Source organism: Lontra canadensis, unplaced genomic scaffold (assembly GCF_010015895.1).
Source record: "Lontra canadensis isolate GAN:19392208 unplaced genomic scaffold, GSC_riverotter_1.0 scaffold21, whole genome shotgun sequence".
Lineage (NCBI taxonomy): Eukaryota > Metazoa > Chordata > Mammalia > Carnivora > Mustelidae > Lontra > Lontra canadensis.
In genome coordinates this window covers 6,505,771-6,531,016 of record NW_022631015.1, presented here as the reverse complement: position 1 = coordinate 6,531,016, position 25,246 = coordinate 6,505,771, and the positions used below count along the sequence as shown (strand labels likewise).

At 44.9% G+C, this 25,246-nt stretch overlaps 1 protein-coding gene across 2 annotated transcripts in view; it reads right to left on the bottom strand.

Annotated features, from left to right (window-relative positions):
- Positions 1-396: 396 nt before the first annotated feature.
- LY86 (lymphocyte antigen 86) overlaps positions 397-25,246 on the bottom strand; it is a 57,344-nt gene continuing 32,494 nt past the window's right edge. Inside the window, exons 3-5 of one of the 2 annotated variants that reach the window (XM_032861513.1) lie at positions 24,597-24,725; positions 4,766-4,818; positions 397-767 (exon numbers count right to left, since the gene is read on the bottom strand). In XM_032861513.1, coding sequence (XP_032717404.1) covers positions 684-767; positions 4,766-4,818; positions 24,597-24,725 — 266 coding nt within the window. In that variant the 3' untranslated portion in view covers positions 397-683. Of the gene's footprint in view, positions 768-4,765; positions 4,819-15,015; positions 15,966-24,596; positions 24,726-25,246 lie in introns of those variants that run through there. The other variant, XM_032861512.1, reaches the window with a different exon arrangement.

Genomic DNA, 25,246 nt, shown 5'->3' with positions numbered 1-25,246 from the left:
CTGGAGTTTGCTCAGGAGAAGGAGGAGGACAAGGGACACCTTTGGCCAGCTCTCGAAATCCAGCCAGGCGGTCAACTTTCTCAATCTCTTTTATTTTATTTCTTTTCTTTTCTTTTATTTATTTCTGTGAGAGAGAGAGAGGATGAGAAGGGAGAGGGTCAGAGGGAGAAGCAGACTCCCCGCTGAGCAGGAAACCCAATGCAGAACTCGATCCCGGGACTCCGGGATCATGACCTGAGCCGAAGGCAGTCTCTTCACCAACAGAGCCACCCAGGTGCCCAGGCTTCTCAGTCTCTTAGAACTACTTATGCTTCGCCAGCACCTGGCACTTTGTCTGGAGGAGATCACCTTGTAACTACGGCATTGCACTGAGACTTTGAACAGACCATGAGGAACCACTGTGGACCAGCTTTCTTTATTTGGGGTCACAGGGGAAATACTCCTGAGGACCTGAGAAGCAGGTGAGTTTGGCCCCCGGGAGGAGGGCAGGCCCACAGGATGACATCGTGTCTACCAGGAGGTGACCTAGAAGCATGTAGGCACGTGGAGTCTGAGGACGTCCGGTCCGGGGGCTAGAACCTGTGCCTGCCTCTCCGTCATCGACTGGTTTTTCTTACAGAACAGGTTCAACTTCAGTGGCTTGCCATTCCCAGCAGACACACCATGCCCCAAGTTTCAGCTGCTCAGGAAGAAATGACGGTGGCATTGGCGCAGGCCACGGTGGAACGGTCTCCATTATACAGTTCCAGCAAAACCTGGTATTCTCCCTAGAAGGGACGCAGGGAAAGCATGAGATGTGTGATTCGTAAAGCAATCCATCATTCCACCGGTGGTCAGCAAGCGCCTCCTAGGAGCCAGTCCTGGTTTAGACACTGGGGATAAAGTAGAACCAGGCAAACCAAACTCACTTTGAGGTGCTTAAGGGCTCCCTGGGACAGACAGACCATGTCTCCGATGCTTCACTGTGGGCGCTCTGCCTATTCTGGTGCTAGGGACAGAACACAGTCAGGGAAGGGGAGAGGCAGCAGCACTGGGCTGGGCAGGGCAGGGAGGGGCTGGGCTAGTGCTGGTGGGCAGTTTTAGGCAGGGTGGTTCAAGCAGGTTGAGCTGCAAAGGGGATCATTGGGCAAAGAACTGCAGAAGATGGGGGGCACCCCCGCTGCTCTGAGGGCTGGCACTCTATGTGTGAGAAACAGGGAGGACCCCCACGGGACTGCTGGGAGAGGGAAGCACAGGAGGAGAGAGAGGCCATGAGTCCGGGATGGCCTCGCGGGCCATGGTGAAGATGCTGGCTTCCACTCTGACAGGGACACAGGTCATGAGAGCACTCCCCCAGGGGACTGGCCTGATCACAGCTATAGGGTAATAGGATCCTTCCGGCAGCCCACAGAGCCTGTAGGGCCAGAGATTGGAAGCCCTTAAAACCAGGTGGGAAACCACCCAGGCTGGAGCGGATGGCAGAGATGAGGAGAGGAATCCAGACTGGATTCTGGATAGATTTTGAAGAAAGAGCCCGTAATGCTTTACCAGGAAAACTCATGCGGGTGGCAGAGAAAGAGAGGGGCAGAGGGTGACGCCAAAGATCCTGGTCTGAGCCACTGGAACGATCAAGTGCCATTTGCTGAGACAGAGAAGGCCTCTCGGGGATCAAAATTCAAGTGCACGAAATCAGAATGCTCTATGAGAGGAAGTATGGCCACATTTTAGGGCTCTTTTCTGGCAATGACACTCCACAGAGGACTCTTCTTCGTCCGTGGTTAGTGGTTGGGCTGAATGTGAAATTGCAGAAAAGCCCGTATGTCTGTTCAGTGCCAAAGTTCCACCCCAGGCCCCAGAGGCCACGTGGTGGGGACATGTCTGTAGTCTCACCAGTCCGGAAAGAGATGCTCTGGGCCATGGGAGGTGGTGGTAAGCAGGGCAAAGGGCCCAAGAAGGAAGGATCCCAAGAGATTCCTGGCACATCTTTGAAGTGCCCGTCACCCAAAGAAGAAAAGGGGTTTAATCTGTATACGGCCGGAGGGAAGGAATAAATCAGACCACTGGATGGAGGTTGCAGGAGAGGCAGTTTTTCTTGGAGAAGAATAACTTTCTAGCAATTAGCAGAGGTCCAGGAGCGAGTGGGTTCCCCAACAATGGAAGCTACGTTTGCCAGGGCCAGGCTGTTCTCTGGATGGCTGCTGAGGCGAGAGGGCTGCTTGGAGCGTCCCCTAGGGCAGTGTTCAGCTTGAGCATCTGTGACAGCATAGGCTCCCGTGAGGCTGCCCGCCCAGATATGAGCAGCTGTGATTTCAGAAGCAGTGCAGGGATTTAACCAAAGCAGTGTGGAAGTTAGAGAACTCAGTATGAGTAAAGAGCAGTTCAGATGTGCACCTGCTCGTGTCCCCCTCGCCACCACCTTACGTTTCGTGTCCATGTGACTTCAAGCGCACGCACACTCTCCAATTTGAAAAGCAAATGAATTTTTCACTATAGCCTTATAAAGCCTAAGAAAAGATATATTTGCAGGAAGGTTTCTAGATCATGACTCCCATACATTCCGTACGCGCACCACATACCTACCTGTGTACAAGATATGCAGACTCTGGTTTAGAATGCAAGAGAATTTGGGTAACTGTGCTCACCCACAGGAAAGTGGAGGGACATGCTAGGAGGACAGGGAGGAACAGACTAGGGACAAGGGACAGAGAGCGGCAGACTCTCCATTGTTGAGGAGAGCACTGCATGTGTGGGTCAGGAATTTACAGTCGTATCCTTGGCGTTTAGGCAGATTAGGCTCTACCTACAAGTGATTGTCCACACATTTTAGAAGCCCAGAGGATCTCTAAATTCTAATTCAGAAAACAGCAGTCATAGAGATGCACGGCTCCGGGCAGGACTTCAGTCGGAGCCAAGGGACCGGCTGTGTTAAAAAGAAAGTGACACCAAGACACTGCTGAGCAAGATTGACTGCTGAGTGGAAAAGTTTCCAGCCAAGCAGGGATGGAATTAGCACAGAGCCCATCTCTGGGGGATTTGGTGGGAGGAGGGGATCCGGGGCAGGTCTTTTAAAACCAGAAGGCTTCACACTGTCTCTGTCCCATATTAGGAAGCAAAGTCTCTGAGTCTTGCTGTCTGGCTGTCAGCCAAGGAAGCTGGGCTGGCTGCAGCTGGTTCTCAGCCAGCGTGGGAGCTCATGTTGAGATTAAGGCGGGCGGCGGCCTCTCCAGCATACGTGACAGGTTGCATGTGTCCCACTTGGATTATGTCCCCTGTCAGTTTTGGCTAGGTGTCAGCAGGCTGGGTGCAGTCAGGGCTGGCCAGGTTTCTGCTTCCGAACCCTAAACCTCAGAAGGGGAAGAGGACCGATGCATCCTTAAGCAATCATGCCTACGGTGGGGACACCTGACCCTGATTTGGCCCTTACACTGGGCAACATCTCGGAGCACCATCATTGGTTGAAGAATGCAGGTCCTGCACTCACCCAAGTGTCCTAGGGGAATTCAGTAAAACTTCTTTTACATCTCTGGCAGATTTTCTTTCAAAGGGATTCTGTGCCTTTAAGAAGTTCTTTTCCCTCCTATTTCATAGCAACTCCTAAAGAGCACTGTTTCTATTTTAAGCCAATAATGCAAGATGAAAATCAATTGTTTGCAAATTTCAAGTCAATCTCCAGTGGAAGAGGGGATGGGAAGATTCAGAAGGAAAATAAGGAAGGAAAAAGAATTTCAAATAACAAAGATTTCAAGAAAAAACTAGCTGGGAGAATTTTGGTCCTACATTCTAGAAGGTAAGGAAGTTTGCAAGACTCTCATATTTTTTCTACTGAAAAGTCTGCTGAGAAGATTAGAGAACCCTGGAGGGGAAGGGGAAGCTGGAAACTTCCTATCTGCAAGAGCAACACTAGAGAATGTTCTAGACATAAAGGCTTGCACCTGAGGAACTCAGAGATTGTAACAAAAAGGAAACACACACACACACACAAGAAATGAAACAAAGTTAAACAAATTCATTATGCAGAAGGAGAACCTTTCACAGAGTCAGGCACTGGTGGTTTTGTTTTTTTTGTTTGTTTGTTTGTTTGTTTTTTTTTTTTTAACTGAAAGGAAGAAGTTGAAACAGAAACAGAAAACACAGTTAATACATCTTTGTGATTCCTTTTATGATAGCCCATGAGATTGTCTCAGGAGTAGCATATTGCAAATGTACTGCTTATGTCACAGGTGCTTAAATTCAGCCATTTAAGAAGGTCACATTATTTTGCCTAAAAAAGAGTTAGTCAAAAACTCTACCCTTAGCTATGAGACTTGCCGGTGAATGGTCCGGGTGCGGACATTTTATTCACCCGTGGCAGCCTCGAGTAATAATGTAAGGCTGGAATCTGAGAGCCTATAAGCCGTCATGGTGGTTTGCATGTTTCTTCTTTTCTCTGAACAGCCAGCCTCACGGACATCCCTCACCCCAGCGACTTTAGACCATGCAGTCCCCGAAGACACAGGCAATCCCGCAGGATAGAACATGGGTGTCCCTCTCAGCAGGAGCTGTCTGCCCGGAGGATCCCTGAGGGTCCATCAGAACATAAAATGTTAAATACCAAAATGGCAAAATCAGTGTTTAAACATTTGTAAGTGCCCAGGAGGAGGTAACAGCTTTTTTGAAGAAGGGTTTTCTTAGTGATGGCCAGTAGAAACCATTTAAATTTAATTCTGTCCTCCACCTCTTCCTCCTCTAAGAAACCACTCAATATAATAATTAAGTAACAGAGCAGAACAGAAAACCAAGACCTTACCGGGAGAATTTCAAATCTGGGATTATTGATGGGGCCAGCAAAGTAAATCAGCTCTGAAACATACACAAAACAAACATAATGTTACTCAATCATATTAAACAAACATAATTTGCTCATATTATCTGTGCTCGCTGTGCACTAGGGATCCAGTGATGGAGAAGAAGGTCTCTGTCCACACAGCTGCTCATATTCTGAAGAGGTCACTGACGGCATGTAAATCACTAAATAAGGCAGTACCTGGGTTGTAGAAAGTGCTAGAAGACATGCTGGCTGTGTGAAAGGCAGATGGTGTGATGGTTAAGAGGCCTGGCTGGAGTTGGTCTGCGAGGGGTTCAGTCCTGAGACCGCCTGTGATAACTGTTAGATCTGGGATAGTCATTACCTCTTTAGGCTCAGTTTCCTTTTTCAGGATGGGTATAATAATGACAATAACAGTGTCCACTTCCTGGAGCTCTGAGGATTCAAATAATCAACGTAAAGTACTAATAACAATATCTGGAAAGCACTCAATTAATAATTTGCTAAAATATCAAATGAGGAAATGCCATGTTTGGTTGGATGGCTGGCCAGGGAAGGCCTCTCTAAGGAGATGATATTTGAGCTAAGCCCTGAGGAGGGGAATGAGGCAATGTTCAGTAGCTCTGATACAAGAATTGAAAGTGTAGATGGTTGGGTATTCTTACTGAGCAAGAATGATAAGGAGAGAAAGTCCAGGCTGTTGGGAATAGACTTCTAAGAAGAGGTCAAGGAAGCTAGGAAGGGTAAGGAAGTAAATGAAGGCAGGGTGGGTTGCTGTAGAAACAGTGGTAGAGTCAGCTGAATGGAGTTTTCATCATTGCTATGAAGGTCCTAAAATGTGTTGGAAGGACGTGGTGAAGCCAGAGGGCAGATGTCTTGACACTGAGATTTCAGAAGTGGTACGTTTACTCGTGATGACAACACACAGAATTGATGTGGGAGTCAGTGGTTGAGGTGGAATGATGGAAAACATTAGTGGAGGTCAAGCTGCTGGAATGTTACAGTGGTGGGTGGGCCATTCATGTCAATATTGAATATTGAAACCATGCCCAATTCCTCATAGGGATTACTGCTGTCTCTGTGACCCAACGGCTCCCCCAACCCCAGCCCCCTTCACATCCCCCGCCCCAGCCCCACGCATTTCACACAGTATAAGCACAATATTTAAGAGCACAGCCTCTGGGGTCAGATTATTCTGGGCTTGAATTTTGGATTTTCTTATTATTAGTCAGCAAGTCACCTGATCAGTTTCCTCAACAGGAAATGAGGTGGGGGTTATAATAATATTCACCTTACAGAGTTGTCATGAGCATCCCATGAGTCAAGGCAAGTAAAACTCTTTCCATAGCACCTGGCCCATGGTAAGCAGTCAGTGAGTGTTTGCCATTAATACATTGACCAGTCCACACCATGGGCATCCGCCCAGTGCAGACCAGGCACCATGCATGGTGCTCAATACAACAGTACATGAGAATATAGGCTGTTTCCTTTAGTAGCCTGTGCCTTCTTGTTTGCATGACTCCCAGTACGTTGCAAAGTCTAACACACAGCAGGGTGTAAAATAGGGTTGTTATAGAAGTTGCTGAATGAGTAGATCCAGAGTCAGGACATGGGTTTGCCAACCAACTTCATTCTTGCTTCTGTTATTGTGATCCTCTCCTTGATGGAAAGCTCTGGGCCTGGGCTATGCTGACACAAGACACTGGATTAGGGAATGAGCCATCAGAGCAGCCAGTCTGGTGACAAGGGTGGAGGGATGGTGGAGGATGATGGAGTTGAATAAATGCTTATTGGTTTATTGATGGCATTAGGTACTGAGCTCTTTTAATAGCACAGTGACTTCCTGCCTCACACAGCCTCTGGTGCCTAACCACTGTTCAGGAAACATTTCGAGACTGACTAAACTCTCTCCATGAAAAGGGGCTTTGGGCCAGGGGCAGCATGGTTGGTGCGTGAGCAGCTGCCCACATGGAATCGTATCAGGAGAGTAAGGGTAACCCTTTTTGAAAAAGGCTTCTCCAGGAAATCTGAACCTGAACTTCTACCAGAAGACCCATTCTTAGCATAACCTTTGGCTTCTGTTAAGTGCTCATGCACCCAACATATCTATCCCTCCTTTCCATGGTCCGTTTTTTATACCCTACAAAGATACTGTGCAAACATGTTGGGTGCCAGATGGACAAAATTCCTATTTCATTGCACTAAATGAGCCATTTATTTTTTTTTCAAAGATTTTTATTTATTTATTTATTTGACAGAGAGAGAGAGAGAGAGATTGAGAACGAGCACAAGCAGGGGGAGAGGCAGGCAGAGGGAGAGGGGGAGGCAGCCTCCAGCTGAGCAAAGAGCCCAATTCAGGACTGGATCCCAGGATCCTGGGATCGTGACCTGAGCTGAAGGCAGACGTTTAACTGGCTAAGCCACCCAGGCACCCCTGATCCATTTATATTTGAAAGGAAATATATATTTGGTTGTGGATATAAGCAAAAGTTTAATTGGAAACTACTTCTCTGTATGGTGTGGTTTTAGAAATAGAGATGTTGAAGTTCTGGATCTCATCCTTAAGAATCACTGGGAAAGATACAATGACGAGCTCCACAGAAAGTGAGAAGTGAGAGGTGTATGCGGGTGGTGATTCTGATAAGTGCAGACCATTCAGATGGGGCTGCCTGGGATTCAGTTGTAGTGCTGGCATTTAAGGGCATAACATTCACGTTATAATCTATGTGAGTGGTGCCCCCTGCAGTTGTGCTCTGCAGTAGCCCAGCTACTCTATAACATACCTTTTTAGGAAATTCTCTCTTCCCCAGTGGATGTTCTCTGACCAAAGCCAGAGCAGTCTGAGCAGGAAGACAAAGAAGAGACCCAGGGCCAATCTATTCTGGCAAGAGAGGATTTGTTTTACTCTGGCTCACCAGCATCCGGGGCTATTTGCTTTCTGCCTGGTGTTGCAGCCTTTGCTCTCCTTCTGTGACTCCGATATAGCCTTCCAGAAAATCCCTTTGCTTTTGTTGGCAGGAATGGATTTCTGCTGCTCACAACACAAGGACAGTGAATGCTATGGGCATGAACCAGTCCAGATCACTCACGTTGACCCTCAAAGTATGGGACACAGGAGCAGGGTCAGAACCCAAGAACGGGGAGTGAGGATGTCTGCGCACGTCCGGACTGGCTGGGTTCCCTTGGACACATTTTACCCCTGCTGTATGCTTCTACTGATTTTTCTCAGGTGGCACAGGGCAAATGGGTTGGCCTTGGAGACAGACAGAACTGACTTTAGGACCCAGCTCTGCTATTGGCCAGCTCAGTGTCCATCCTGCCAGTTAATTTCTACACTTGCAAGATGGAAATGGGAATTTCTCCCCTGCAGGGTATTGGGTGGACCAGAGAACTGTATGTAAACTTGCTGAGAAGAGTGAGATCCCCAGGAAGGCTAGAGCCATTACTTATTAGTTGTGTTATTATCCACTGGATGAGAAGAAAGGAAACGTCAAGACTCACTTGGATGCTGAGAAACACATCAAGCCTAGGTTTGGGAACCTTTTGGCAGAGGCAACAGCTAGTAAGATCTGTTTGCGTCTTTTGTTTTAAAAAAATGGGTGAGGACAGCTCTTTGAAGAATCACATTAGAATGATATCTAATATCCTGTTATGCTCATTTTCTGCTCCAAGGTTTTCGAGTGTGTGTTTCACATGGTTATATCCACAACCAAATTGGGCCGAGAGGTTTTCATTAACTCTGTCTCTCATACTTTACAGTTTCATTTGGAGCTTTTTGGGGGTCCATGAAGTTTTTGAGAATGGCTGCAGGTAGCTCATGAAACTGTCTTTTTTTTTTTTAACCTAATGAAACAACACCTAAAATTAAATTCTCGCCCCTTCCATTCTCAGATCCTCCCCGATTCTGAGATTCCTTTAATTAACATTCTCACACTCCAGGACTATAAAAAGAGCCCCAGTATATCTGTACCCACTCCTTCCTTTCCTCCATTTAAAATCTTTATCACTTTTCGGTGTGCTGAGGATTAAAGAAACCCACCTCCCCGGTTCGGAACACATGAAGCCATTTCTGCAAATTGGCTTTGTTTTTGACCCAGATCTTCATGTGGTTGGCACATAGTGTCTTTTTCAGAAAGGAAATTGATTTTTAAATTGTGGAAATGAAAGGTCCCAAAGGGTTTTGGATTCGATAGGCACGAGGTTCTGGGCTGCCCCCCTGCTCTACAGCCTTTAGTCCTCTTCAGGCAGCACGGACGCCCGCTGGAAACGCTCCCTGAATGTGTGGATTCTGTGGGACGCATTCTCCCCATTTCCTAGCCCTTCCTAGTATCTTCCTGCAATTGCCTCCAGTCTTCCAAATTTATTACCTAAATGTCATCAATATTTAAGCACCAGGAGGATGCTCGACAATGTAAAAATACTTGAGTTGTAATTTATCATAAATAGGGCAATTAGTATATTCAGAACAAAGATTTTAAAAATCATCATTTATTTATTTACTCCAGGTTTAAGTCTTTTTCCTACCAGCCAAGCCCAGTGGAAGGGAATTTTGGGGGGAGCTGTGCTCGACTAGGAGGACACAGGCTTCAGCCTGCCCTGCAGTGAGTGGGGGCACCTCAGGAGCTGAGAAGGCCCCTTTAGGGGGCTCCTGTGGACAGTGGTCCCAGAGCAAAGAGGGAGAAGGGAGAGTGTTCCAAGCAGACTAGGAGCCTTGTCTCTGGAGTGAGAGGGAACAAGCACATTACTTCAATCTTAGTAAGCTCTAAATATAATCTTCACTCTTCTCCCTGCCTCTGGGCATTTCCTTTAAGACACTCAAGTCTGGCATATGGCTAAGACCTGGGCGCTGCTCCTCATCTCCTCCCAGATTTTAGTTCTGCTTTTTTTCAGTCTCTGACCCTGAAGGGTGTAGAAAATGCTTTCTGGTCCCACAGGGCACTGAACTAGTTGCCGTTTAGGGCTCTCGTTTAAATTCATAATATGCTTGCATGCCTGGGGACTTGGAGGAGTGTCCCCTGCCTCTGGAAGGTGGGGGTGGGGTGGCGACTGTCGCTGTAGACAGATTCCCCATGAGCCTGAAAGCCTTGAGGTTTCATCTGGGTTTCAATGGATGGGGTCCAGGCAGTGTGGGCAGGTAGCTCCAGGCCCAGTTTTTATTTTTTATTGTTATTTTAATTAATTAGTTAATTAATTAATTTGGTGTGTCTGACTCTGTCAGCTTCTCTATCTCCTAGGCCATTTTGCCTTTTATTCCCCAGAATCTGTGCCTTCTTTATGTCTTTTTTTTTGTTAATAAGATTATTTATTTATTTATTTGAGAGAGAGAAAGAGAATGAGAGAGAGAGAGAGCGAGACCATGAGAAGGGGGACGTCAGAGGGGAAGCAGACTCCTTGCCAAGCAGGGAGCCCAATATGGGACCCGATCCTGGGACTCCAGGATCATGACCTGAGCTGAAGTCAGTCGCTTAACCAACTGAGCCACCCAGGTCCCCATGTGCTTTCTTTATGTCTTTCCTGAGGGTGGCCACCAGAGGACTTCAGTGTGGTAAGCACGCCTGTATCACCTCAGAAGTGATCTGGGTGTCTATGTGCAGTTGCACAGGCTGCCAGCCAAGGGCCTGGGTGGGAGCCCAAATCCAGCTCCTGCCTCATGGGCCCAGGCTCTGCAGCCTGGTCTGGGCTGGGTCCCACCCGCACATCCTTCTGCTGTCCTGACCACTCCCCTAACCAGTTTTGAAATCAGGGCAGCCTAGGTAGCATCAGCCATGCCTCTGACATTGTCCCAGGTCAAGAGCCTGGCACCTCTCTACTTTCCCTCTGTACAACAGCCTGCATAGGACAACCACAAGGGCATTATCCTTTGGAAGCTCTCAACCCAGGAGGACTGGAATCTGGGGATAAATTCCACAACTTCCCCACCCTCCGAGGGACAATCCTGACATGCACCCTGCAGTTGCCCAAGGATCCCAGTGGGGCTGAGCCCTGGTTCCCATCCCGGTAATCAGTTGCCCATTTATCCCTTCCTGGCTTTTCCTCCTGCCCTGAATCCCCCGAGCACCTCGCTCATGGCTGCTTTCTGGCATTGCTTCCTAATAACTCCCCACCCCCGAGTCCTTGTCTCTGGCTTTGTGGGGGAGCCCCAAACCAACAACGTCTCCTGGCAGAAGGTGAACTTTTTCCTAATTTGTACCATATGAGCTAGCGATGGTCTTGGAAAGCTGGCTGTTGATATATTTGGGTCTGTGATGTGGGAGCCACCAGCCCAGAAGCTAAATCCGAGCATCCTCAAAGCTGCTCTCTGACTTCCGCATGGAAGAGCAGGAGGAAGAAGGAATGTCCCGGATCATCCCTAGGAAGGCTTGGACCCTCACACTTTGGAGAAGACAGGAGTTGAGAGAGAGGGACAAGAAGGTGAAGACCATGCTGGGTGGGTGGGTGGGAGGTGTGGCTGAGAGGGAGCTGGCAATCTCGGGAAAGAGGGAGCAGGGGGAGGGGGAGAGGTGCAAGCCGGCCTCTTGGTTTCTAGTGTCTTCATTCACTTGCATGGACTCTTGCTGGCCCTAAGCAGCAGGCCACTGTGGGCCAATGTGGTGTAACCTGTAATAAATGAAGTGTGTTCTATAAACTGATTTGAAGCTTTGAGATTCCTGGGCCTATCAGATGACCCTTTAACTGGGAGAATTTTTCCTGTCGCTACTGGGAGCTCAGTCGTTAGAAAATTTTTTTTTTTTTAAGATTTTATTATTTATTTATTTGACAGACAGAGATCACAAGTAGGCAGAGAGGCAGGCAGAGAGAGAGGAAGGGAAGCAGGCTCCCAGCTGAGCAGAGAGCCTGATGCGGGGCTCCATCCCAATACCCTGGGATCATGACCTGAGCCAAAGGCAGAGGCTTTAATCCACTGAGCCACCCAGGCACCCCAGAAAATGTTCAGTTTTATTTCCAAACCTATCTTGAGATGTCCATCATGCTGCTGGCCCCCTTTGGTCAGTTCTAGGCATCTTAGCTCTGGTGCTTTCAGAATTGTAACTGTACTTTGCAGCTCGTAAGTATCCAATTAGAGTTTGGATTAGTACAGTTTAGCTTTGTCTGTGCTACTCCGATATCTCTCTTTCTTTCTTTTTTTCTTTTTTTACTTCGGTATCTTTCACTGTTCATTCAAACGGGTTTACGAGAGCTTTGTTTTGGCCTTTTACTACTAGAGAAACTTAATGTTATTTACAGCTCGAATGCATCCACTGTGTCGTTGCAATGGATCATTTTTAAAACTACAAAGCGAGAATCTTCCCAGGGCTTCCTTGTTCATGGGCCCACGACTTGCACTTCTCTGGTGATTCTGAGACACCCTTGTTATCCTTATTCATTTTCCCCCCAATCACATGCTGGCTTCCTCTTAATAATAAATAATTAATAATAAACTCTTATAAGGGACTCATTTCTATCTCACCCTCTTTCTCTCCTGGCATGATTCCAGTCATGGAACTGACTTCCAGCCAAATAGCTTTCCTTATGAATAGGGTCCATGGCACGTGGGAGTTTTATGGGGTCTCAGACAAGGAGACAATAATGGCCCAACAAGGCCAACTTTTTCTGAGCAGTGATATGCTCCCTTAACAGATTTTTATTTATTTATTTGACAGACAGAGATCACAAGTAGGCAGAGAGGCAGGCAGAGAGAGAGGAGGAAGCAGGCTCCCCGCTGAGCAGAGAGCCTGATGCAGGGCTCAATACCACGACTCTGGGATCATGACCTGAGCCAAAGGCAGAGGCTTTAACACAATGAGCCACCCAGGTGCCCCATGATCCCTTAACAGAGAACTTGTATCTCTGCTCAGGTAAATGAGTGACCGTGTCATCTGTGAAGTTCTCCAAATGGTTTGACTTCTGTGAGGCCATTTTCATTGAAAACATAGAGTTTGGGTTCTCCTTGGATTATGCACAATCAGTTGGCCTTTTTATGTGGTACGCAGAGGTCAGGCAAATGGACTGGTTTTCCATCTGGGAGTTGTGCAGTCTGCTAATGCCCAGCCTTCAAGATGTCTGTGTCCTTATCCCCAGAGCCTGTGAGTATGTTACCTTCCATGGCAAAAGTGACTTTGTGGATATAATTATACTAAGGATTTTGAGATGGGGAGATGAACCTGGATTATCTGGGTGAGTTCAGTAAGATTACAAGTGGTTACAAGCCAAGGAAACTTCTAGAAACTGGAAAAGTCAAGGAAATGGATTCTCTCCTGAACCCTCCAGAAGGAACACAGTCCTGCTGACACTTTGGTTTTGTACTTCTGATCTCCAAAACTATAAGAGAATACATTTGTGTTACAAATTCCTAAATCTGTGGTCATTTGTTGCAACAGCAGTAGGAAACTAACACAGTAGTCTTGGATTAAGAGAGGAGGCTCCAGATTATTGACCTGAGAAGGGGCCATGAGAGATGGCTTTTTTCAATCTGGGACCACAACAAAGGGCCCTTCAGAACCATGACACCAGCATAACCCAAGATTTCAGCAAAAGAGAAGGCACTTGGGATTACAGCTTCGGCTGGGGACTGAAATTTTCAATATACCTGCACATACTTGCATTCAGGATAGACTGTTAAAAAAATTAGATCAATATAGAAACTACTAGGTCAGTGATGTCTAATTATGATCTGCAAAGATGGAAATGTTCCATATCTTCATCATCAAATATGGTAGCCTCTAGCTAAACACAGCTAGTGTGACTGATGGCCTCAATTTTTAATTTAATTTAAATGTAAATGATTTAAATAGCCACATGTGACTAGTGGCTATCATATTGGATAGTGAGCCACATACATAATTTAAAATTTTCTAGTAGCCACATTTTACAGAAAGGAAAAAGGAAGTAAAATTAATTTAAGAATATATATTTTAACCCATATCTTAAAATATTATAATTTCAATATGTAGCCAATATAAAAATATAAAAGAGCTATTTGGAAGTCTTTTGTTCATACTTTTTTTTTTTGGCACAAAATCTTCAAACTTTAGTGTGTATTCTACACTTAAAACACATCTCATTCTGGACTGGCCACATTTCTGGTGCTCCATAGCCACTTGTGGCTAGTGGCTCTACTACCAAATGGTGCCAATTATCTATTTTCTAAAAAAGATTTATTTATTTATTTAAGAGAGTGAGTGAGCACACATTGCAGGAGGGACGGAGGCAGAGGGAGAGACAGAATCCCAAGCAGACTCCTCATTGAGCACTGAGCCTGATGTGGGGCTCAATCCCACAACCCTTAGATCATGACCTGAGCCAAAAATCAAGAGTTGGATGCTTGTCTGACTGAGCCACCCAGGTGCCACTGCCCCCAGACAGTGCCAATTTTTAAGTCGTTGATGAAGAATTGGGACCCAGAAGGTGAAATGATTTGTTTCCAAGTTTATTCCTCCTACAAGACATTTGGTCTTGTAGGCTGCTCAGTTTCCCTCCAAGAGATACATAACTTCTGGCAGTGAGAAGGGAAAGAAAATTTAAGTTTTCTTTTTCCCCTACCGACTTATTTCTGAATTTCAGTGGATAAATACTTAATGCAACTCTCAAAATATAACTTGTGAATTGGTGGGCTGATTGGATTTCCAGAAATGGAAATGAAGAAGACAGTGCTGGAGAGAAAGAAGAGAAATTGAATTGATCTCCAGAAACCTGGGGCAGACACAGGAAACAGCAATGTGATGGGAAATAATGGAATAGACATTGCAGAGGATGGCTTTTTTCAGATTGGGGGGTCTCCGAGGTCCATGCATATAGGGGCTCTCAGGATATTTGTTAAAATGCAAATACCAGCAACTGTGAGATCAGAGTTTTGGAGTGGTCCAGGGAGCTGGGAGTTGGCCTTCTTAATTGGCTTCGTAAATGATTATTACATGGAAGTGTGGGAGCTTTTGAGCCAGACTTTTGAAAATCTACAACAGGCTGGGAATTCATAAAGGAGCTTGTATTATCTTAGAAAATTAAAAAATGCTTTGTTCCTAGGTCATCATTAGTTGAAATATGCTGGGTTCAGCTAAACTGAAAATGTGACTGATGGCAGAGGACAGTTCCAACATATTATTGGCTCTTACAGATGGGCTCGAATTTGTTTATAGATAGAAATTTCTCAGGGCTGTAGGATTCCTTAATAGGCAATATGTTTCCCTTTTTTCTTTCTTCCTTCCTTCCTTCCTTTCTTTTTTTCTTTTTTTTTTTTTTTTTTTTTGCAACGAAAAGTCCTCTTTTGCTTGGTCATTGCTTGTACCCTCTCCAGGGTGACCATCGTTCTGACTTCTGTTTTTTACAGTTTAAGAGCATGAGTTTTCTGCTAGTACATCACACACCTCTGTTTTTGTTGACTTTCTCCATCACTTTGCTACAGTGGCGACTGACCAGCAAATCCACAGCAGCTCGAAGGAAGCAGGCAAAGAATAAAACATGAAGAGAAGGAGGGCTAAAGGTGAAGATGATGCTTCAAATGTCCAGTGCCAGGAAAAATGCAAATGAGCTCTCTCCCAAGACACGAAGAGCCCACGGAGACTCCCCTGTGTCAGCCACCAGAGGGTACGCAGCTTGGACTAGAGTTGTGTTCCTCTTACCTCGAAAGCTCTACTGCCCCTGAAGGCCTTGTTAAAATGCAGACTTCTACTCTGAGATGGATGACTTCAGGGGCCCAGAGCCCTTGCTTGAGAAATCCCTAATCAGCTGCATGAAGTAGCTTCCATTTATCATGCACAGAGTGCTTACTCTGTGCCGGACTCTGCTCTAAGGGCTTTGCATGTATTACCATGTCTTCTCCTTCTAAAAGTCCCATGAGGTCACTTGTATTTTCCTTATTGTACACAGGAAGAAAGGGATGCTTTTCAGAGAGATTGAGTAGTTTGTTTGCAGTCACATAAACATGCGTGGCAGTGATGGTCTACCTCTGTGCAGCTTCAAACCCTGTGCTTATCCCTAACTAAGCTAGTGGTTCTCAAGGTGGGGGCCCCTCGTCTGGGGACTTGTGGATGTACTAAATTGAAAATTGGGGGTGCAGTTGACAAGTCCTCCAGGTGATGAGATATATGTGTGAGTTTGAGAACCGCTGGGCTGGGCCAAGCCTCTTGCGCTCCAAGGCATCCCTGTAGTGGGATGAGGCAGGCCCCAGAAAAGTCTTGAAGAATAAAACCAGATTGGTAGCATGCTCCTGCAGCGACAGAATGACAGTGGGGTTCGTAATGGCAGGAGAAACTGAAATTTTCCAGATAGCTGAGAACCATCACTCCCCGGTCTCTTGATTCATCCAAGGAAAGTGGAACCAAGGCACACGAGTCACCATCTAAGCTCTCTTGTCATCTAGGAATAAAGGATGAGAAGCTGGGATCCGGAGAGATTGAGAAGGAAGTTACAGGGACAACAGAGCAGAAAACCTGAAGCAAAGCAGCTTGCAAAAGCAGGTGGCCTAAAATGGCCTAGAAATCAAAGGTAAGCAAACAAGTGGGACAGAGGTGACAATCCCCAGAAGTCGTATTTTAAAATCGAGGCCTCAGATAAAGCTGCTTGTTCCCCTTCTCTCAGAGCAGAAATCAATGACCGTAATCCTGGGGCTTGCATTTGTTTGTGTGTGTGCAGTGAATGTGAAACAGTTGAAAAGTGAGGCTCACGGTGGGGGTGCCTGGCTGTGGGCTTGCTTTATAGAGATTGTCAGGACCGTCGGTGTAGATTAATGGTGGAAACTCTTGAAGGGAGCACTTGCCTGGAAGGTGTTTTTGTCCTGTGTTTTACTACAGCAGTGCAAGGCGTAGACATTTTGCGGAAAGCATCTGTGGGAATTTTCTCCAAATCTAGGCAATTTCTAAACTTCCTCCATTTCACAGACCCGTGAAAAGGAGCATAGAGAAACAGAGAGAGCTAGGGCAGTAGAAATCTAGCTGATGAGATTTGAATTGCTCATCTAGATAGAACTGTTCAGACCCAATTCTGAATCGTTACAGACATTGAAGTTGAGACGTTTCTGCAATTAATATTAATGATGCTCAGAGGATGGCCGGATGCACTCATCCAGCGTAATACCAGGACAGATGACAGACACCTGAGCTAACAAAGGGGTGGGAGGACAGGTAGCCAACACGAGCATCCCCTATGCTTCTGCCTTTGTCTTATTTGTATACGTAAAATCAATGAATATTATAGCAGGATCCCTTAGCTGCTGTCAGAGATAATACCTGCCTTGTGGGAAATTGCATGTCAGACTTTATGTACAGTTCTCATGGGATCTACTCTGCTGCATATTGAAATTCATCTAATTACAATGCATTCCCCACTTTGGACAAACACTTAAAGTAGGAACATTCAGCTTTACACAAAAGATAAACCAGGGAGCAATTATTTCCTTGACTAAAGGGTTCTCCAGCTTGTAAAAGGTGTCACCGTAATATTTATTTTAATTACAAGCTTTCCAGACACAGTTAAAATTAAATCCGCACCTGATTTGTTGCTGTGGCCCTCATATTGCCCGAAGTGTGTCACTATCCGTTGTATGCAACTGCTGGCAGATTTTGCTCTTCCTGGAAGGTGGTTAGCCTATCCAGAATGAGACAGGTGCACCGTGCACTAGCAGATCTTGTAGGGACTGTTGATTTCTCTACCTCCCTGGGATTCTGACATGCATATGATATCAAGTCCTCCCAGCTTTTCATTGTGCCTCAGCCATGTCGGTCATGGCAGCCAAGGTCTCAGAGAGAAGCCCTTGACCTATGGGTCTCCTACTTTAAAATCATATATACCTACTGTACACGGGCATGTGTGCACGCGTACACACACACACACACACACACACCTGTGAGATGCTCTTATTTAGCTCTTTCAAGCATTTATTTTAATTTTAGTTGGTTTTGGCAAGGGGTTGGGTTCAGCTAATATTCACCTGTTAATCTTATGAAGCAATAAACAAATCATTTTTGAAAGCCAATTATTACTTAGTGCCGTGAAACCGATGGTCTTCACCTGGGTTGTACTCAAAGAGGTTTGGGCAGAATCAAGCCTGACAGCTGATGTGTCTTTGCCATCACGAGTGAAAATGCTGTGTTCATTCTTTTTCTTTTAGGGTATTAATCTAGGTTTTTGCCCAAATCTCCAGGTTCATTACAGTAGAGGATCTATATAGCCCTCCATGCTATATTCTGGAGAGCCAAAACCTGAGCCGTTCTGTTCCTTTGAGTTCCCCTACCCCACTTTCTATTTGGGTGGAATGTGTCCGGGAAGGACCTCTTCCTACTTCCCGCATTGATCCTTCAAGTTCATTCCCAACAGTATGTCCCACTATCAGTTTTACACTCTACTTTTCATTTCATCTTCATCTTCCAGAGACAGGATATTCTAGGAAAGTTGCTGAACAAAGTGAACCCCAATTTGTCGAGAATGGAAATCAAAGTATGTTGTTCACATGATAATCCAGAAGGGAATGAAAGGGACTTCGGTGAACTCAACTCATTTCCAAGCTAGAGCTATGGGGTCTCATTCGTGGTGGAGGTTAGTGTCAACAAATCCACATTTTGGAAGAAGTTGCTATGTAAGACAATTGTGGGTTAGTCTTGTTGGGGCCACGGGGACAAACCACACCTCCGTGGACAGATGTCACATCTCCAGGAAGGAAGTGGACATTTCCACTTCTACTCATTCTGGAAAGAAGTCAAGCTGGGAGCATAAAATGAGAATGTTAGAGGCTGACATTAAACCGAGATAAAAGAACAAAATGGAATAGGAAGACACAAGAAGAGACTTGTTCATTTACTCCTCAGGAAATCCTGGGACCCTGAGCATGCGGCACAGTGTTAATTGGCCTGCCCCCACCCTGTTTCCGTGGGAGACCCTCGCCCGGTATATAAGTCGCTGCACGTCCCTCAAGCTGCTTCACCCCTGCCTCCAGGTCCCTCAGGTAGGGGAGAAGGCAGAGAGACATGTCACTGCCATGTTTATTGTTTTCTAATGTGCCAGGCATGCGACACAATTTTTTTTTTCTTTTTAGTATTCACTATTACTTGAAAAAGAATTATGGTTTCTCTCTTCTATAGATAAAGCAACCGAGAACCAGACAGATCAAATAATCCTCCAGAAAGAGGAGCCCTCTGTCCCCAGCCTGTAAATGGTAGCTATGGGAGGGGCGGAGACCATCAATCCTGCTTTCTGGTGTTTTCAAACAGGTCTCTTTTTCCCCTGCCACCAGCTCATGCACCAGTCTTTATGTGAAGTCCCCTCTCTTTGCCCCAGATCTGGTTTGTTGGCCCTGGCAAAACATAGGTTAAAGGAAAGTTGTTAACATTTTCCAAAGTAACCTAATCTGAATTTATCCTGAACCTTAGGTGAGTACTTACTGTGGTGAAAGCCAGGGAATACTTGTGTTCAGGAATTCTGGCTAAGACCCCTGAGTCCTCATTTTCCTTATAGTAGTCGTTCTCAAGCCTTAGTATCCGACAGAATGATCTAGAGCAGGGCTGACAGGCTGAGGTCTGTGGGCCAAATACCCCTAATGCTTCTTTTTCAGCAGCCATATGCTAAGAATGGTTTTTACATTTTAAATGGATCCAAAAAATCAAAAGGAGAATAATATTTAACAACACAGAAAAATTAAGTGGAATTTACATTTCAGTGTTGACAAATAAGGTTTTATTGGCACACATCCATGTCCATTCATTTCCATATTGTCTGTATCTACTTTTGTCCTGCAGAAACCACATGAACATGTGGCTTGCAAAGCCTAAAATATTTACTACCTTACTCTTCACAGAACAAATTTGCTGATCTGTGACCCAAGGGGCTTGTTAAAAGACAGAGTGCTAAGCCCTGATCCTACAGTTTCTAATTTAATAATTTTGGGTGATGGCCAAAAATGCACATTTCTGATAATTCCTGAGATGATGCTGATGTTGCTGGTCTCAGAAATACACTTTGGGAACCACCACCTTATATAATGGATAGTTAAGCCCAAAATGATTATTTGATTCTTATAATTTTGTTGTACCTTTTAAATCCTTGTTTCCAATTCTAGTGGAGAGCTGTAAAGAGTCATACTTTTCCAGCAATATCTTCTTGATGTTCAAAGAGAATATGTAACAGAAAGGTTTAGAGCAAGTTCGTGGAGTTCAGCTTCCTGGAGAGAGAAATTCAGGTCTACCACTTGGTGGTTTTGTGACCTTGGATAAGTTTCTTAACCCCTTTGGGACTGTTTCCTCATCTGCTGACATGAGGATAATAACAATAGTTTCTATCCTTCACAAGGTTGGTGCAAGCCATAAATTGGTTAATATATAGAACATACCTGCAAAGGTTCCTGGTGCATATTAGATGCTGTGATAATGGGAGTTGTTACTGAGCTATGCCTGCCTGGGGCTAAGGTAGGACTCCTCAACCTTGGCAGAGCACTGGAATCACCTGGTGGGGGTCACTTCTCTCAAGATGCTGATTTAACTGGTCTGGGGTGTGGGGTGTTGGGATCTCCAAAATAGTAAAGGGAAATTATAATGGAGCATTGTCCAATAAAATTATAATGACACTCACATGTATAATTTTACATGTTTTTAGTAACCATGTTTAAGAAGGTGAAATTAATTTTAATATGTCAATAATAATGTTTTATTATTGATAAATAATTAGAATATGGTATAGTATTTATAAATTTAATTTAACATAGTGCATAACAAATATTATATTTTCAGTATATAAACAATATAACAATGGTTGAGATCTTTCACTTTCTTTGTTTCCATACTGAGTCTTTGAAGTCAAGTTTGGACTTTACATTTATAATTCCTCTCAATGCAGACTGGCTACATTTCCATGGCTGAGAAGCCACATGTGGGTCTAACTAATGTACAACCAGGATTGAGATCCACTGGGGTAAGGGCACAGTTGGCACATTGTGGACCCGCCCAAAGCTACGGAGCTTCTGCTGACATTACTGTTCTCTCCTTAGGGGTAGTCATCAGTTGTGGTCATTAGGACATTCGATTTAATCCCAGTTTATTCTTTAAAAAATGATGCCATTTTGAAAGCATCAAGATCAAGTAAAGCCAATGGATCTTCATAACCCAACGCCACCAGGGGCAAGAAAGGAAATAAGGGAACATTAACAACGAACAAAGTGAAACAGTGACCTGTTTTGGTTCCTTCTCAATGAACCCACAGCTGGGTAAAGGGGAAAGTGAGTAACCCAGAATGAATATTGAAAGATCCTTGGACATTGTATGCCACACATGGGCTCAGAACTTTCTAACTCCAAATATCATTGACTATTAAGTAGGTTGATTCTTTTTGAAAAGAGGATGAGGAAGAAGAGAATTCATCCTCTCTATTCTTTCCTACAGTGCTCATTCGCATTGAAAAGAATAACCTTGTATATTTATTATGAAAGCAGAAGAGATTTCCAAAAAGATGAGAACAAAGATCAGTAGTTCCTCCACTCAGGGCTGACCGCCATTAGTACCTAAGTGTATGCTATTTCAGAGCTCAATGGTGCATACACTTACCCACGTTTTACTAAAAACAGTATCCAACAGTGAGTACTCTTTCATGCAAGCTTTTTTGTCACTTCACAAAATTTGTGAGTATATTTTCAAGTAATTTAATAGTTTCCTGCAACATCATTTAAAAGCAGAGGACATCGAACCTGCATTTGGCTGAACAATGATCTGCTTAATCAATCCCCTATAGCTGGACACATAGGCTATCTCCCTCAAATGGCTAATCACACCATAAAAGCTAAAATGAGCTCTTGCCTTAGAGCCAGCTGGGGAAGATGCAGAAGGAAAGGATACATTTTATCAACATGTTTCACTAAACCTGAACCACTTTGTAGTTTATCTGGCTTGGAGAACAGCCAGCAGGGTGTAGGGAGCTGAGGAATGCATACTAATGCTTGGAAATGATATCAAACAAATGATATCAAACACCTTCGTGTGCCACCTGCAGTATACACCAAGTTTTCTCACTGCTCTGCTAAGAAGGACCTGCAAACCCCAGAGGGACTCTGTTTCCTGCTTAATATGTCAACAGCAGCTTGTGCTTGTGTTTGAATTGGCTTCAGCTCTTCCCCCCACTCTGGTCTTAGAATTAATCACTGCTTCCCATAGAATCATTCCTGCAATTGGTTTGTGGGTGGGTTAAAGCAAAAAGTAATAACCCAAGAAGCCACTACATTTAAGATGTTAGTTTTTCTGGCATATATAATTTACCTAATTATTTGTTCATGCAGCATTTGTATATCAGTTTTATGACTGTTTTATACGGTATGAAATTTCCTGGCAATTCCCTGAGTGGAATTCTCAGGCTGCCTATGCAGGTTTTAGCCCTGCAGCAATAAAGCAAAAAAAAAAAAATGGCTATAGGGCTGCATTCAGATAAGGCAAGCACCAGCCTTCTGAGATGCTGAGCTGAATTGGACATCTCAGTTTGGGGGGAACAATATCTCTCCTGTTTCAGTAATTCTATTAAAACTATTCATGGGGGGAAAAACAGGTTTTATTAAACATGGAGGGCCAAGATAATTCACTGTTTGCTAGGATTTGATGCACTTGTATCCTAGTGGTATGTATAAACATCATTAGATAGTTGCTTTTAAGATGAGCTGGTATATTGCATTCAATCCGTCATATAAAAATTCAATAAAATAAGTATTTATTGTATCTTTATTCTGTGTCAGGCTCTCTTTGCCAAGTCTCCAGAGACAGAGGGGAGCAAGAAATATTCCTGCCTTCAAGGAGTTCACAGTTTAAGGAGGGAGAAACACACACAATAGGATATGATTCTAGCTGAGATAAGTAAGAATGAGATGCTCCAGGAACATCCAGAGGGAATGATTCATTTGGCTGAACGTGGCCTCCTTTCTCCAGCCTCATCAAATCTGTATTTGAGAAGACTACCCTGCCAGCAGTAAGGAGGCAGGAAAATCAGACCGGACCCCATTTCTATCATTCAGGAGGGAGCAAGGGAGACTTGATTCTGGGACTAGAAGGAAGTACGAATGAAGTTGACACAGCATGCATTCTTTCTAACTAAACTCATAGTGCTTCCAAGCATATTTGTTTCCACACTTGGGTGCAAGGACACTTATTTGGGGGTAAAATGGAAACGATAAGCAAAATAAAGGCCAATAAAACTGTAGACACTGGCTATAGAAGAGGGATCAACTCACGAGGAGCTCACCATGCTGGGCAACGATACGAATGCACCCAATCAATCAAAAATATTTCTAGTAAGTTCAGAGAGGAAAACTGACTCACCAGTCTGTGGTAGGTTAGCTAGGAAGAAAAAAATGTCCCTATTTGCAACAAAGTCAGATCCCAGGCCAGAAAGAGTTCTTGAATGATGACTTCAAATAAAGTCCTGGCCAAACGGCACAGTTCCTTGTTTCTTCTTTGGTTGGTTCATTCCTTAGCCACTAAGATTATGGGTCCTGGAGCCAGCTCATCTGGGTTCGCGCCATGGCTCCCTCACTAGCTCTGGGCTCGGTATTAGAGTGTTAAAAGTCCTAGCTCATAGGGTTGGGGTAGAAAGTAAATGACTGACTGGTTGTGAAGCTCTTAGGACAGTGCCTGCCTGGCACAAGTACTAACTGATGTGAGCTCTTTCTGTCTGCAGGAGTGAGCAGTGCTGGGTACTCCCCATGGAGCAGGCACATTTGAAGTCCTGGGCTTAAAGACCAAGAAGCTCATCATCTACCAAGGATGACAAGTGGGAACAAATGATTGTGCCAGTGTAGTTGTGCACCCCACACTTTGGGGAACAGAGAAGAGGATGAGGAGGGAGGGCTGAACAGACGCCTGTCATCTACGTGCCACAGCAAAGCCCACTCAGCTTCAGGGGACCTGCAACTTTCTTAAATTCCCTGTTTTCTTTTCCTGCACAAACTTCCTCTGTCTGCACCTCTTTGTTATGGGAAGGGAGCCCCAATTTCTTCTAGATTCTTTGTTTGGAAAGCATAATTGGGTGATTATACTCTGGCTTCCTTGAATGAGGAAATAAGCAAGTGGAGGTTTCTGGTGTGTGGGGTTAAGGGTGCGCTCCCCCTTGGCCACTGGGGCAGGGAAGGATGTCCTGGGAAGGAAGAGGAGAGTGACTTCCGGGAGGACGGTCAGAGATCACATCAACATTTTAGTTAAATAAACAGAGGCATCTCAGGGCCATGGTGAAGATGTTGGGGGAGGACAAGACTCAGAGGGAGGTGTGGACTGCCTGGAATTGGGTTCTTGTGCTCCTTGGGGTATGTACAGCAGGGAGGTAGGCAGTTAGTGATTTGGAATAAGGAGCAGATGGTTATGGTTTTATGCTGTGTACTTTGAATCTAGCTACCTAATGCCCCCGTCAGTCAATGACTCAACTGGGCAAGAACACAATACAACAGTGACATTTAGAAAGCTTCACTTTCTTTTTCTTTTTTTCAGAGTCCATTGCCATATCAAGGAGACCCTGTCACTAAAGAGATCGCTGAGGAGAAACCTGGAGAAACTTTGAATCTCAGTGGATTTGGGGAAGCTCTTGGTTCTTTCTGATGCAAGCCTCTTTTCTTTTTCTTTTTCTTTTTTTACAAGGTGCCACAATGAACAGTAACATTTTTCTGTTTGTAAAGTGTCTCATAGGCATGTTTCACTTGTTTTTTATACTCAGTATATAAGGTAGGTTGTGTGAAATGGGCTTCATGGTTATTTTTATAGGACACATGCTGATAAGCAAGGTTAAGCTGGTCCAAAGGTGAGGGGCAGAACCAGGGCTCTGGCCTCAACTGGAAGCCATGGTTCATCCCTCTCTCGACCTTAGCGAGCAGTCAGCAAGGCAGACAACTTACCCCCTTTCCTTCTTCCACAGAAAGAAAACTTGGGTAGATCCTCCTCACAGATGGGATAGGAGAAATTCAAAATGGACGATCCTTTAGTGAAGAGAGCTATGTCAAGAAACAGCTCTTTGATGTCCTCTCCTAAAGGGGAAGAGAAGATCGACTTTACTATTAGCGTGGGTTTCGCTGCGTATCAAAGCATTCAACATTTATAGAAGCATGAACCAAAGGGCCTTTTATTTCCAGAAGCCTGTCCTGTGTGGGAACAGTTTTCTTCCTCCCTTCCTTCCCCCTGCTTCCTTCCTCCCTTCCCCCCTTTCTTTTTTTTTCTTTGCCTTTCTCCCTTCCCCCTTTCTTTTTCCTTTCCTTTCCTCTCCTCTCCTCTCCTCTTCTTCCTTCCTTTCTTTCTTTCTTTCTTTCTTTCTTTCTTTCTTTCTTTCTTTCTTTCTTTCTTTCTTTCTTTCTTTCTTTCTTTCTGTAAAACAGCAAAGAAGCATAATGGCAGCAGCCCTAGGTATGAATGTGGCCCTTCTATGAGCTTGATCTGTTCGGAGCAAGGTAGGCACTCTGCTGTGCTCCCCTGCCCTGATGCCCTACTCCCTCAAGTTGATGGCTGCAGGCCTGGCTTCTACAACATCCCAGCTGCATAGTATTACGCGTCT